Raw genomic sequence first — 14,615 nt, 5'->3', positions numbered from 1 at the left:
TTTGTATATGGACGAATCACTCACATACGGAAACTTTATTTACGCAACTTTTTTTTTTGCTCGTCTCCCTTTTTTGGTTTGTTCCATTTCGTTTCTCACAATTATCGGTATTGTATGCCTTGGCTTAGTAACTCCACCGCTCCAATTTTTTTTTTTTTTTTTTTTTTTTCAGTGCTTTCTCCTCTATTGTCAAAATCTCCGACATTAGACGGCCTTTGAGGGCTAAGTTAGGTGAGATCATGCACAGGAAAAAAAAGGGCATTGCATTGAAATCGAAAATGAAATTATTCTGGGGTTTTTTCAGGGAAGCCAAGCTAATCATTAATTAGCTAGCTGTCTTGTGACATTGATCTATTTTCTGTTATTTTTTGCAAGTACGTAACCTGTTTAAAATGTTTCTATTAATTTAATGTGATATTACACTATATCACCCAATATAGAGGGCATTGGTTGAAATATTTCCGATAACCACAAAATTTCGAGTACCTCACTAAAAGTTTTGGAAGTCAGACATAACAATATTCATTGAATGTATTCAGTTTCATGTATTTTGTGCATTTATTATTATTTTTTTAAATGTGCTTCTTTACAATTGTCATAACAGGAAAATTTGGAAGCCATTTGCTCCAATTATACTTCACCTTGAAGTCATCCAAATGCGAATTGCCCGTAATCAAAAAACTACCGCTACAACAATATACATAGTCATAAATCCTATCGGTTTCATTTCATCGTATCCTAAAGTGAAAGCTCCATTAATATATATAGTAAATTAGTTGTTGCCAAACTCGCGATCAAGTAGATGGAGGCATTTGCCAATGCTTTCCACCTCAACGAACATTCCAGAGGTGTTTAAATTATTAATAATGTTCCCCAGCCTTTCCCTCCTAAAATTAGAGTGCTTGCTTAGTTTCCGATATGCATCCGGGCAAGGAATGTAATGTCTTCCTGGATTCTCAAGTTCCAGTTCTTCCAACGAGGGAAGCCTAGCCTGACTGATCTTTCTGGTTCGTCCATAAGCAATTTTTGGTGCCGGGATAGTCTTTCTTAAGGCGGTTGATCTTGATTCTGAGCTTCCAGATAAAGGAGTGCCATTTTTGGAATTCTTAGCGAGAGTCGTGCAGAAAAGACTCGACATAGGATCACTCATGCACTGCGGACATGATCCAGGATTACCCGTGCAAACTGATGCCTGCTTGTTGGCTTTCTGAATATCAACTAACTCATTAGAAACGGAAGAAGCGTTTGATGTTCGAGCAATTGAAACAGATCCCGAGAAACTCGTAGCCTGTCTCAAACTATCACCGCTTGGTACCACTAAATTTGTATTAGATTTCGTATTATTTGGCTCTTCGGCATCATGCTTCTGGTTTGCGATTTCTCGGCACACACATGGAGTGCCTTCTGAGCAGAATCCACATTTTTCATCTGGAGAGATGACAGACTCTTCGAAATCGGCATTTTCCCCTGCTCCGGTATATGATTCGATCTTAGCTGTGGATGAATTACCAGACGAATCTGCAGTAGAAGTCTTTGTTTGCACAGAAATGACACGCTTGGGTTCCGCACTAGTGATTTTCGGAAGAACTTTTTGATGACTCCTAAACTTTCCTGTAAAATCAATCTCTTTAAATTCGGTCCGAGTATCCACTGACCTGTGTCGGCTCTTCAACGGAACTGGCGCCATAGGTTTGAACCTATTCAACAAATCAGAAAGTGATGCAGAGGACGACCTGCTTCCAGATTCATCCGATGCACTGCCGGAGTTTTTGAACCTTAACATTGTGTCTGCAGCCTCAGCTAACTCTATGTCCTTGCTTGATTGATCAGGAGACTTTCTTGACACTCTTCTTCTTTTCCTAATAGGAACTGAGTCCTCATTCACACCCTGATTTCCAAACCTACTGCCTGCCATTGTTGCTAGCACAGAGCTCTTGGCCTTGAGATCTTTTTTCGCTTGCTGTAACTCGCTCTTCTGTGTTTGGATCATCTTCTCTTGCGCAGCCTGAACTTGAATCAATGACTCCATCTGCTTCGACATCCGGCTCACCTGCTTGTTCATGCTCTCTATTACTTCTTTCAAGCGTGAGTTTTCATTCTGAACTGTCTTTATCGTGTTTGTTAAAACACCTTCCTTGATACTCTTCTCTCTTTCCAACTCCATAAGCTGCTTTTCCAGCTCTGTAACTCTATTGGCTCTCCTTTCTCTGAATGCCCTCTGAGCTGCTCTATTCTGTGCCTTTCTCTTTGTTGCCGGCACATCCGCACTCGGCTTTCTACCCGGCTTTGGACGAGGAGGTAAAACCCATTTTTTTGAAGTTACTATTCTCGTGATTGGCTTTGACGATTTCAGTGAAACACCCGGAAACTCGCTAATAATGTTTCTTGTCATGTTTGGGACAACCTTTGCTAATGAGGCATCATGCTGGTGACTGCCAGAAACTGAGTTATTGTCTCTTGGGACAATTTGTTGTAGAATAGACGAACTCATCCGATATAACTTGGTTAACACCCTGCTTTTTTAGGTAGATTACGCTTGAATATTCGCACTTTAAATAATATAGCTATGCCGGTAGAACAGGATGGCTGGAGTTGCTCTTTTTATCGAAAATGAAGGCAAAAATATAAACCAGTAAAAGGAGCATGTATATATATAAAGCTGACCTTTTGATGCATTCGTGTGGCACGTACTTTATCGGGCTTGGGCCGAGTACTTGGAAGCTTCAAACGAATAGCACTGGGAGAAAAAAAAAGATTGCTGAATTTCCTTTTTTTTTTTTTTTTTTTTTTTTTTTTGCGGTACTGAGCTTTCAAGGTAACAATGCTCAGAGCAAGGGAAAAGGCATGGTGATATCGGAGAAAAGATTCACAGGAACTGTTGAGCAAATATCAGACATAAAGGTTTTAACTGAAATAGACCTAATTATGCGATTATCAAATTGTCTTGGCTGTTTCATGTAATCACACTTTTATATCCAATTAAATTCATTTAAAAGCGCATCACAGTAGCTGTTGGTAATAATACCAACACTTTTCATTGACATAAAATACTTCTCTTATGGACAACAATTCTGTGAAATCTAACACAGGGTAGGATCTGCATTTATCGGAGGTGAAGATACAATCCTAAATCAGCACCGAACAAACCAATCTTGCTATACGTAGTAGTTTGCTATCTTAAGAGATATAGTGTAATTGATTAAATAAAGGAAAAGGGGTAAGCTATTTGTTAGTATTAATCCTCATTAGGCAGTCATCTTAAGCACCATAGATACAAGCAAGTTTGAAGAATAAGAGAAATCTCAATGAAAAGTGTTTCCGTTTCAAATCTTTAAGGGGTTGTCCATTTTCTGTTTAGCGTGGCTGTTCTGAAATCAGCAAAATCAAGATAACAACTGAAAATCGGGGGAGATCCCTTCTATGAGTTAAATGTAATAATAGATTCTGTATTTGATAAAAACAGAAAATTGTGCCCTCTTGATCTACAGTGACAGCATGCCTTATAGTTGAAGATCCGATGGACCGCCTTTAGGAGATAAGAGAAGGATTTAAGCGCCAGAAGATTTCCAGTTTAAGCAGTCGCGAAGATAACGAAAACGGTTTCGAGAGAAAATAGGAGGAAAATGCTGATTAACCGCTAAAAATCAAGCACTAAATATTTTATTCTTAGTCCCACGACAGCAACGTGTAAAAACAAAATGTGAAATATAGGGATGAGAGATCAGATCACGCTTTGGCATTGGAACACCAGAAAATTAGAACTCTAAAGTATTGAAGAGTCGTGTTGCCCTGCATAGGACCCCGTAAATTATTGATATTATTATTAGAACAGTCGACGAAACAATGAGTGGAAACAGTGCCTCAGCTTTTCAAATAACAGAGCTAATTCACGATAAGCTTCCAGATGGAACTAACGTGACAATTCTCCCATTCAATTCGTATCGCGAGGCCTCTGAAGAACTCATATGCCGAATAGAAGGAATCATGAATGATGTGATTGAGGAAGGTACTGAATATCCGCAGCAGGACAAATTGGATCGACAGGGTTTCTTAGATTATTACTTTCCGCATTTTGTTGCCGTCATGGTTGAAGGTGACGTCAAATCGAAAGAAAATTGGGATATGAATGAAAACAAATTCCTAGGATGCTTTTACATCAAGCCCAATTATGTTGGGAGAGCGTCTCACATATGCAATGCAGGCTTTTTAGTTCCAAGAGAACTTCGGGGCCGGAAAATAGGAAAGACTATGGGCCGAAACTATATCAAGATGGCTCCCAAGTTGGGCTATGATTACAGTGTGTTTAATTTAGTCTTCAAGACTAATGTGGCCAGTGTTAAGATCTGGGATGATTTGGGATTCCAAAGAATCGGATTGGTTCCTCGGGCTGCCAATTTGAAAGGCTTAGGCTATGTGGATGCCATTATGTTTGGCTATAGCTTCAATAAGCAAGACAATTGAGCAGCAGGCATTACTGAAGTTTTGTAAATGCAGGTTTAAACATGAGAATGTTAGAGAATGCTACATTTAGATCTGGAATGAAAACCGCACAGTACGGTTGGTAACTTTTACTTGGTGAGTAGTTGTAAGGTAGAAAGTACAGACGAGACGACGCGACTATAGACGCGCGTTCAAATCAATCGTCTGGTATTTTTGAAACACCACACTATTTTATCTGTCTACTCCCTTACTGTGGTTCGGAAAGTGGCTTAGTAAAAGGGTAACAGCCCACCTGGAGTCTAAATGCCGCGAGAAGCTGGGCTTGCAAGTTTCCTACAAAATTCCACAATTTTTTTTTCTCGAATGGCAGAATGTGTCATAGCGGTGTACTGAGTCTAAGACTGACTTTCGGTTTCGCATAAATTTTTTTTTTTTGTACTTCTCCTCTCCAAAATTTTTCTTGACTCCCCCCTGACCGCAGAAGCTCTGAATTTTTTTGAACTCTCAAATTTTTTCTCACTTTGGTCGATTGTTATAGAAGTTAACGGCGAGATTAATTGAGTCATAGGTCACCCTCCATTGTGGACGGCACTTTTTTATTTTATTTTTTTGCCTTGAATAGCCGCGATCCACTACTGATTCCTATTGTTATTTCGGCCGGGGCCCAAAACAGACTTAGATGATATTCTACCAGATGCCGTTTAGTGCGTCACAGCTTTAAAAAAAGTAGACTCATCCTTACACTTATGCCCTTTCCCATCGGCTCCAACGCACAACTGTAAGGCTCCGGACGGAGAAACTCTTTGTCGTAAACGCGGGGAGTTGCCGTTTTAAAGAAATTATTCCATCTCGTTGTGCGGCATGAAAGCTTTGTTCTGTTTTCTATGACTCTTCTGAGGAGCTTCGTCTAATTCTCATGGGAAAGTCAATATTTGTTATTCGCCTGCATTCATTTTTTTTTCTTGATTCTTAATTTTAAATTATCCCCTTTCTGATACTTAGTCATCTTTGCTTCTTTTTACTCATCGCTCAGGTCATCTGTTGCTTGCTTTCCTGCTGCTTCTATTATCATTGCCCCGGGTCTGACTGATAACGGGTATAATATATTGATCGCACTGGATACCATATAAAGTTATCGTGTAATCCTTTGTCAATCCATTTTAGGTTGCCATAACTTTCCCATATTGATCTTCTTTTATTCTAGCTTGCTTTTGCGTTGATCGCCTGCACTGGAAACCGTGAACTTCCGTAGGCGGCAAAAACAAGTTGATTAGTCGAGGATCTTATTCGAGTCATCGGACTTCAGATTAAACAGACTGTTTTATATATATTAAGAGAAATAGCCTTGAAGGGCCTTTCAACACACGCATCTGCATACACAGTTCAACTAGTATCTGTCACATTTTTGGCATTTATCTTTTATATCTCATACAATCATTATTATTACGCATAGAGTTACTTGAAAAAAAAAGGATTAAGAGTGCAATCATGGCCTCCTATAATATTATTTAGAGAGGTTCAACTTTGGGCGAAATCACTTATCACATAGCTTCTACTTGATAACAACAGTAAAGGGGCAGAAGTTTTGAAAATCATATCATTTTTATTTTAAGTCTGAAAGGGAACAATACATACCACAATTCGGTGCTACCACAAATTATTGTTATCTTTTGCCGTTCATACCATCGTACAAATACCGCTGGTAAAACAATAAATTTATATACACAGTTAATTTCATTTACAGAGTTCCATTGAACCGCAGAATCTACACACACTCTTTGATACTTGCTGGCTTTAACGCAACATGTCAAAGACTTTCTGCGATCAAAAAGCTGCGTCCAATCGCACAAATTTTGTTAGGAGCGACATTGATCAAGCGACCAATACTCCAGAGCTACTTCCTGATTTAACACCGGATTCAGATTCGGATTATGAGTCAGACTTCGAGTTGGACTCCAATTTTAATTATTCAATAATGGCGAATTCTCAGGTATCATCTATCGAGAAACAGGAAAGAGCCACTCTCATGAATCTGATAGTACGCATCTCATCCCAGGAATTTGACCGCCGAGTGTCTCAAATATCCGGAAACAACTGTATGGTTGCAACTACTGGAACATGCAGTTTTCTGATCCAACTGATTCAGCGCACAAAAGTGTCGTTGAACCAGTTTTTGGCCAATATGGTAATTTTGGACAGACTTGCTTCAAATGGTTATGCCATTTCCCAGTTCATGAATGATCATCGCAAGCTCATCCTGTATTCATTTCTATTGGGATCTGTTGCGTCCGATCGCACAAATAGCATAAACTTTTCTTTTTGGAGCAGAGTTACCGGTCTTACTGTTAATAGACTTTCTACAGATCTTGTCATGTTGGGACGTGGCTTGGGAAATCTTCACACAGTAAAAACAGTTTCATCTTCTGATCTTCAGATGCTTAGGGAATCTTTAAAGACTGTTGTCAAGAAACACCTCAAGGTGATATATTAAATTTGTTGCTACTGAGGTGAATTCCCTCTTTATTGAGACAACATTACATTGATCTTTAGGATTGCCTATTCTTTTACTTTTTTTGGATTTTTAAACTTTTTTTTTATGTTCTGTACTTTTGTATGCCTGGTTTGCCACCATTAAATAGTGTTAACTTTGAATTCATCATTTGGCGAATAGTTATTGTAGGATACTTTTTTTGAAATGTGGCTCTCTCTAGATTTGGTGGGGAGAGTTTCTGGCGAGCACATGTCCCAAAACTAATTTTTCTTCGCTGTGGCTCGCGAGGGATTACTACAATTATTTATCAATGAATATATAAAAGTGGAGAACTTTCCAAAAAATCGATCATACTCTTTTAAATCTTACGCACCAAATCACTTACTTAAGTCTTGGAATAATATACATCCTCCAAGGGACAAAGATGGCAGAATTTTACTATTATGACGAGACTAGCGATCTCCCTTATACCGAAGATCATAACAGTGGGAAAGTAGTTACTGAAAAGCAGCTAGCTGATCTAGGAGTGTTCTACAGACACGTGGAAACTGAAGAGGGGGTGAACAAGATTGCAAAAGAACGCAATTACAAAAATAGAGATGTTATCAGTTTAAGTGAAGAGACTTTTCCCGGTGGAAAAGAAGCATTATCGAAACAACTTGACAAATTTTTTGAGGAACACCTTCATGAAGATGAAGAGATTAGATACATTCTAGATGGTGAAGGCTATTTTGATGTCAGGGACTCGAATGATCGTTGGATAAGAGCCAAAATATTTAAGCATGACTTATTGATTCTTCCGCCTGGAATATTTCATAGGTTTACTTTGAGTAGCACCAAGTATATCAAAGCATTAAGGTTATTTAAGGATAGACCAAAGTGGGAAGCACATTTTCGCAGCACTCCAGGAACGGAGGACAACATTTACAGAAAGAACTATCTTAAAGCGGTGAAGACCTGAGGTTGAAATGTAATCAAAGTTATTTATTTGTATCAAATATGAATTGAGTGATCTTGGTATTTATACTTTCTTTGCAGGGGTGTAGAGTATGTGGAAGTTCAGCATTGTCTGTATTTGTGGAGCGAAAAAAAATATTAAAAAAATAGTTGATGAAAAAATAGCGGGGATTCGGTTGAAGGCCTGGACATGTGTCTAGTTGTAATCATGATATAAATGTATTTAATTGCTCTTTCTGGATTATCATACGAGTTTGGAAGTTATTTTGTGATCTACTTGCAGTTTGAAATCAATACACAGGGGGTTGTTCAATATTTATTAGATCGGATATTCCTTTTTTCTCACACCTTAGTCAAGCACATTCATAATGCTTAGACTTCTTACAATTGGTATTGGCAAACAATCAAGCATTGCACTGAGAAGCTTTCCAGCGAAATATTCAAAATTAAGAATCAATGATTGGAGAATTCGGCAATTCCACAGTACTAGATCATCACGTTTAATATATCAACCAAAGGCTAAGAAGCCGAAACCAAATATATCCGGATCAGGGGCACGAACAACCAAGCATAAGGTTACAACACTTTCAGATTCGGAAGATGCATTAAAAGAGGAACGCCTAATGAGAAATAGATACTATGTTAAAACACCTAAATTTCTCAGACCGTTCATGAAAGAAATCATGTTAGGCCGGTTGGCTTTGGATTCAGCATAGTGATACTACAGCAATTTGCAGTTATTGTTCCATTTCTTCTACTGTGGTATTGGTTCTTTAAATCGGACCGTTCTCCAGAAAATTTACCGAAAGAAGAATACGATAAAGGCCTGGATACTATAAAGAGAGGACTAATTAATTTGGACATGGATGCCGAAAGCAAGGCCAAAATGGCGGCAGCCGGAGCAGCTTCATATGCTCTAACAAAGGCATTTCTACCGGTTAGAATTCCTCTGTGTGTTATATTAGCACCATGGTTTGATAGATGGTGCTTACGTCCAATTGTGCGGGTATTCACATCTTTATTTAAGAGAAACAACATCGTCAAACCTCGTGCTCGCAAATAATCGATGCTTACGTACTGCTCGCGGATTCGTTATTCCAAATGTTGGATTACATGTAAACACATACAATTTCCTGGCTGGCAGGTTTACAGATTATGACCTTCACAGCCTAGTTTCTAAGATACGATCGATGATGACTTGGCGATAGCGTATATATTGATATTAATAAAGCTGGCTTTTAATGAAGTTTCTTGAATTGTTTGTGGTATTAACTGAGCAAGTTGAGGGACCGATTGAAATTAAGCTGTACATTCTTCTTCTTGTACTGTCTGACTGTAAATGTGCCTAGTCCTTTAATTGGCTTTGGCTGGCTGGCTGGTTGCGGTTCGCGGTACCGATTGTTGGACTTGCTTTAATTTTTCTATTCGATCAATTTATTTCAAATTTTTTTTTTTTTTTTTTTCTTAATGCACGGTATAAAAATGGAAACGATCGCTGATCTCGGGCCGCTTATGTGCTTGTTCATCAATTGCTGACAACAGGAACATTTAAGGAGCATAGAAGTGTATTACAGGGAACAACACCCGTCCAATCTGCTAGAAAATCTGTTGCTATTTTTGTTTTATTTGCTATTTTCTTTCATTTGTGTTTGATAGAATTTACTTTCTGCATTTACTCCTTTCCTAGTCCAACAAGAGCGAACTGCTATCCATTTATAGACATCACGACATATCCAATAGAAGATACAGAATTGGTAACAACGAGGTACTTATAGATACAAGATTACAAAAAAGATGGTGGTGCAACCCATGCGAATGGCAACCAGCCATTTTTTTACAATACGACCATACAGAGAACGAAAAGATGAGAGCAGAGTGTCTGTGACCGAGAGATACGAAATTCTTGGATACATAGCGGCTGGAACATATGGAAAGGTTTACAAAGCAAAGGGCAAATTGGGGAATTTCAAAGATCATTTATACGCAATCAAGAAATTCAAAACAGACTCGAAAGACAACGAGGTGGCACATTATACAGGAATATCACAGAGTGCAATCAGGGAGATGTCACTCTGCAAAGAGTTGAATCATAAAAACATATCAAAGCTTTCGGAGATCATACTGGAAAAGAAATGCATATACATGGTGTTTGAGTTCGCTGAGTATGACTTACTTCAGATTATTCACTACCATTCACACCCGAAGCCTCGTCCAATACCGGAGATCACGTTGAAATCTGCAGTCTATCAGATAATGCAAGGGCTTTCGTTTCTTCACCAGAACTGGATCCTTCATAGGGACCTCAAACCGGCAAATATTATGGTTACTAGTGACGGAGTAATCAAGATTGGAGACTTGGGTCTTGCAAGGAAGTTTAATAATCCACTCCAAGGTCTCTACACTGGTGATAAAGTGGTGGTCACGATCTGGTATCGTGCACCAGAGCTTTTATTAGGGGCACGTGACTACACACCTGCAATAGACACCTGGGCTGTCGGGTGTATACTGGCCGAATTGCTCTCGCTTAGGCCCCTGTTTAAGGGTGAAGAGACAAAGATCGACAACAAGAAGCACGTCCCATTTCAGGAAAACCAGCTACTAAAGATTCTTGAAATTCTGGGAACACCAACACTTTCCAAATGGCCCTCTTTGAACAGTTATCCTGAATATCCCCAACTGACGAGGTTCACCTTATTTCCTCCAAGCTTGAAAGCTTGGTATCGCTCGAATAATGGATCCAACCAGAACTGCCTCAGACTTCTTTCACAGCTGCTAGAGTATGATCCATCAAAGCGTATAAATGCATTGGATGCATTGAATCATCCGTGGTTCAAGGAGTACCCGAAACCTGCAGAAAATATATTTGAAGGGTCCAAGTTTAGATATCCACAGCGTAAAATTCAGAGGGAGGACACGGATATTCTTGGAAACAGCGGTAAGCAAGCTTTTGAGCATCACCAGCATATGCGAGCAGTGAATAGGATGAAGAGGCCATTTCCTCTGGGAATTTCTAATTCTTCTGCCGCGTATAACGGTAATGTGGCCAAGAGGATTGCCAGATAATGCAATAGACGATGTGCTGACTAGAACGGGCCCGTGTATAGTCCTTTACAAATACATACAAGCGCAATACGAGTTGAAAGTATATATTTTTGTTGATATAAAGTAAAAGAAAGAGTCATAAATGAAACCAGATGTATCGTTATTCATCACAAAGCCTGCACAATCTCAGCCTCTATTTTGCTGGGGTCTTTATTTTTGCAGTAAACCTTAAACACACCAACAGAAGCTTCATCATCTTTTGGAAGCTCCAAATCGGCAAACTGAGATTTGAGCATCCCTGCCTTCATGTAATGCCCTTTTCTATTGGTCATCCGCATGTAAATCTGGTCAAAATCATCATATAGCATGAACATCTTAACAGAGATCGGCGATTCTCTATTTTGCTCGCGAATAAAATCCCTGTACTTCTTCTTCAGTAAAGAACATGAAACTATGATATACCTTTCATCAGTCTCGAATTTCATATCCGAAAAGCTGCTAACTGCAACCTGATTGAGCTTTTTTAGCCATGGCCATCTATCTTCATCTGTAAGCGGAATACCATTGGCCATTTTATCTATGTTAGCCTTTGGATGATATTCATCACCTTCTATATAATGTCCATTCAGCCTTTGGGCTAAAAGTGTTGCAATTGTAGTCTTCCCTGTTCCAGAGGGTCCACCAATGAAGATGAGGTGATCTGAAGGTGTCATGAATGCTTTTTTAAAAGAAAACCCCACAAATTTCCCAATCAAACCAAATTATTGGAATTACAGGAAAACTATTGTTTTTAGAACACTAGTGTCTATCTGCTGGACTTTCCAATGTATTATGTTAAAGAACTTTGTGTGAACTTCAACTGTCATGAACAGCATGCCCATTTTTTTTTTCTCATTTTTGATCATCGTTAATAAGCATACCGAATATAGCGTATCTTCCTCGAGTCATGGCCAATTTCAAACTAGACATCTGTACAAATCCAAAAAAAGTTCCAAAAAAATAAAATTTACTACGTGCTCAATTGGAGAATTGCGAGTTTTCAAAGGCAACCTCTTATCAATCATTTCTGTGTGCATAATCGGGTACTTTGTTCCCACGCATACATTTTCATCAAAGCAAACACTGGTGATTGCATAGTTTTGAAAATTGGTGCATTGTGACAATTGAGTAATACAGAGCTACACCTTTTTGTTTTGCTTCTTTGCCTCTATATGCTTCACAGGGTAATTTTATACCGATAAGATCTTAGCAGACAGACAAGACACGAATTACAAATATCTGGGTGGAAATACTCGTTAAAGGTCATTATCAGTAATAGCATAGCATCATTTAGTAAGAACAAAGCATAAAACAGGCCTGAGCAATATAATCATCTGAATAAATATTTAATACATCGACCATGAGTGCTGAGGATGAGAAAAAAGAGCTACCAAGCTCTGATTCAGCAGCAGTTTCCATGGCAGATATGACAAAGCTACTAGAGAAAGCACTTAAATCGTGGTCCATAGCAGATCTACCGTCTTTGCAAAAAGACTTGGATTCTAATGCCTTGAAATTTCAGGATTATCAAAAAGATTCATTGGTTAGCCGGAGGAACTTGGCGAAGAGAACTAAAGCTTTTAAGAAACTGTCGGACGAGGATAAAGTGGCGGAGATCAAAGGGCTCTTAAAAATTTACCAGCAGACAATTGATGATTTGGCCAAAAAAAATAAGACGGTTGATCAAGCATTCTTCAAAATATACAGGTCTATAGCAGAGGCACCAGACCCAAGGCCTCTTCTTGAAATGAGTTCGAAGTCGGTCAATTCGATAAACGAACTGGACGACTTGAGGGAGCAGAACAAGCAGCTTGAAAACAAGCTTGTGAAATACGCCGATTATGATCAGATAAAGCAGGAAAACGTTAAACTGAAAGAGAATGGCCAGAAATCGTTCGAGAAGGACTTGGAAGCCAAGGATGCCGAGTGGCATGCCATGTTGGAGGAGAAGACAACAAACTGGGAAACTACCCGGACAGATTATGAAAGGAGGCTAAAAGAAATGACGCAGAGAGTTGAAGATATGAAAGTTGAGGAGGAGATGCTCAAGTTGAGGCTACAGAAACGAGGTGACGCCTTGGATGAGATTGATTTATCTGATAATGAAGAGAAAGATGCGTCTGGGGGTGAAGAGGGTGGAAATACAGGCAGTAGTATGAGGAAAAAGGCTGCCAACAGTCTTGAACTTGAAATGGTGTCACAAGATGCGGAGAGATCAAAGCTCAGAGTGCTGGAGTTGGAGAAGAGAAACGAGGAGCTTCGTCGTGAGATTGCAAGCACAAAGGTGACAAAAAAGAACGAAAAGGACAGTAAGGTTGATGATCGTATTTCTGAGTTGGAAAGTGAGAATTCGATCTTGGTGGCACGTTTGGATGCAGAAAGAAGAAGAGCACACGAGCTGGAGAGCAAGATAATAAGCATCCAGAAGAACAGCAAGGTGGAGTTAGGTCGTGCGACCGGTGAAGTGGATGAGTTGAAGAAATACCGAGATAAAACGCATGACTATGAGCAGATAAAGCGTGAGCTAGAGGTGTTGAAGCAGATCGAGCTTGGGAGTGACGAAGATGAAGCAGATGAAGCTGCCGGAAGCAGCAATTCAGGCGCTGATAAGAGTGCTGGAGATGTTAACAGTGTGATTGCCCAGCGGAACCGGAAGCTCAACAATGAGATTATCGAGTATCGGACGAAGAATAACGGTTTGTTGAAAAAACTACAGGCCGCTGAGGATGAACTTGAAGCAATGAAGGCGGATCTTGCACAGAGTGAAAGTCTGAATAAGAAACTAGAGGCGGATCTTGAGTCTGTAGAGGATGCAGCCAGCAATGAGAAATGGGATACAATGTCGATGATCTCTTCAATAGCACCGGGTGGATCGATTGCTGGAGGTGAGAGTGGAAGGAAATCACCAGCAGGATCGATTGCAGGATCTATTGCGGGAGAAACTAAGGCAGGATCAATAATAATGACGGACCAACAGGATAGCTCGATAGTGCCGATATTGGCCTGGCAGCGGGATCGCTTCAGGAAGAAGAATAAGGAGCTCGAGGAGGAGAATAAGAAGAATTTCAGCAAAGTGGTAGAGCTGAAAAGAGAGATTCAGCGAATGAAGGAGGACAACAAGGACTTGTACGAGAAAATACGCTTTATGGAGTACCGGCAAGTCCAGAATGACTCGGAAAACGACCTGGATCCGGAAGTTGATGACGTGGAGGACAGGTACAAGGAGTCATATGAAACGCAGCTTCACCCGATCGAGCGTTTTAGAAGAATGGAAAGTCGGCGAATCAGTTCACGCATGTCTCCATTTGAGCGTGTGTTTGTACACATTACGAAGTTGGTTTTGAGCACGCAGTACACGAGATGGCTATTTGTGTTCTATTGCATCGGATTACATCTTCTTATTCTTCTTTTGACGGTATTTCTTATGGTTGACACTAATTCTGAGATGCCGGACAATTCTGTACTTGGTGGGAGTACGGGAGGAATAGCTGGAGGAGGGAAAGCCAACCGGGTTAATGCAGGAAGGCTACCGCAGAATCTGGCTGCCTGATGTCGTAATTTTTTTTTTTTTATGTGGACGCTTCGTATTGTAATTCTTGATAAATATTCCGATATAATGAACGTGCTAATATGATGATTACTCAAG

General features: G+C 39.7%; 8 protein-coding genes across 8 annotated transcripts; 6 read left to right on the top strand and 2 right to left on the bottom strand.

The window, feature by feature from the left end:
* Nucleotides 1-772: 772 nt before the first annotated feature.
* On the bottom strand, nucleotides 773-2,491 carry BRETT_000319 (uncharacterized protein; the record flags this gene model as incomplete). The annotated part of the gene is made up of 1 exon (XM_041278888.1): nucleotides 773-2,491. The coding sequence occupies one exon, from the start codon at nucleotides 2,489-2,491 to the stop codon at nucleotides 773-775; it is 1,719 nt and encodes a 572-aa protein (XP_041137102.1).
* Nucleotides 2,492-3,843: 1,352 nt separating this feature from the next.
* BRETT_000318 (uncharacterized protein) lies at nucleotides 3,844-4,461 on the top strand (the record flags this gene model as incomplete). Its single annotated transcript, XM_041278887.1, has 1 exon — nucleotides 3,844-4,461. The coding sequence occupies one exon, from the start codon at nucleotides 3,844-3,846 to the stop codon at nucleotides 4,459-4,461; it is 618 nt and encodes a 205-aa protein (XP_041137101.1).
* Nucleotides 4,462-6,244: 1,783 nt separating this feature from the next.
* On the top strand, nucleotides 6,245-6,931 carry BRETT_000317 (uncharacterized protein; the record flags this gene model as incomplete). Its single annotated transcript, XM_041278886.1, has 1 exon — nucleotides 6,245-6,931. The coding sequence occupies one exon, from the start codon at nucleotides 6,245-6,247 to the stop codon at nucleotides 6,929-6,931; it is 687 nt and encodes a 228-aa protein (XP_041137100.1).
* A 424-nt stretch (nucleotides 6,932-7,355) lies between these two features.
* Nucleotides 7,356-7,892, top strand: BRETT_000316 (uncharacterized protein; the record flags this gene model as incomplete). The annotated part of the gene is made up of 1 exon (XM_041278885.1): nucleotides 7,356-7,892. The coding sequence occupies one exon, from the start codon at nucleotides 7,356-7,358 to the stop codon at nucleotides 7,890-7,892; it is 537 nt and encodes a 178-aa protein (XP_041137099.1).
* Nucleotides 7,893-8,256: 364 nt separating this feature from the next.
* Nucleotides 8,257-8,951, top strand: BRETT_000315 (uncharacterized protein; the record flags this gene model as incomplete). The annotated part of the gene is made up of 2 exons (XM_041278884.1): nucleotides 8,257-8,529; nucleotides 8,553-8,951. 2 exons carry the CDS (start codon nucleotides 8,257-8,259, stop codon nucleotides 8,949-8,951), a joined length of 672 nt encoding a protein of 223 aa, XP_041137098.1.
* Nucleotides 8,952-9,682: 731 nt separating this feature from the next.
* SSN3 (cyclin-dependent protein kinase) lies at nucleotides 9,683-10,951 on the top strand (the record flags this gene model as incomplete). Its single annotated transcript, XM_041278883.1, has 1 exon — nucleotides 9,683-10,951. One exon carries the CDS (start codon nucleotides 9,683-9,685, stop codon nucleotides 10,949-10,951), a length of 1,269 nt encoding a protein of 422 aa, XP_041137097.1.
* Nucleotides 10,952-11,097: 146 nt separating this feature from the next.
* BRETT_000313 (uncharacterized protein) lies at nucleotides 11,098-11,643 on the bottom strand (the record flags this gene model as incomplete). Its single annotated transcript, XM_041278882.1, has 1 exon — nucleotides 11,098-11,643. One exon carries the CDS (start codon nucleotides 11,641-11,643, stop codon nucleotides 11,098-11,100), a length of 546 nt encoding a protein of 181 aa, XP_041137096.1.
* Nucleotides 11,644-12,329: 686 nt separating this feature from the next.
* BRETT_000312 (uncharacterized protein) lies at nucleotides 12,330-14,519 on the top strand (the record flags this gene model as incomplete). Its single annotated transcript, XM_041278881.1, has 1 exon — nucleotides 12,330-14,519. The coding sequence occupies one exon, from the start codon at nucleotides 12,330-12,332 to the stop codon at nucleotides 14,517-14,519; it is 2,190 nt and encodes a 729-aa protein (XP_041137095.1).
* Between the last annotated feature and the right edge of the window lie 96 nt (nucleotides 14,520-14,615).

The sequence above is a fragment of the Brettanomyces bruxellensis genome, chromosome 8 (assembly GCF_011074885.1).
Source record: "Brettanomyces bruxellensis chromosome 8, complete sequence".
NCBI classification, from domain to species: Eukaryota; Fungi; Ascomycota; class Pichiomycetes; order Pichiales; family Pichiaceae; genus Brettanomyces; species Brettanomyces bruxellensis.
The sequence above is the reverse complement of the archived record's forward strand: the minus strand, read 5'-3'. Positions and strand labels throughout refer to the sequence as shown.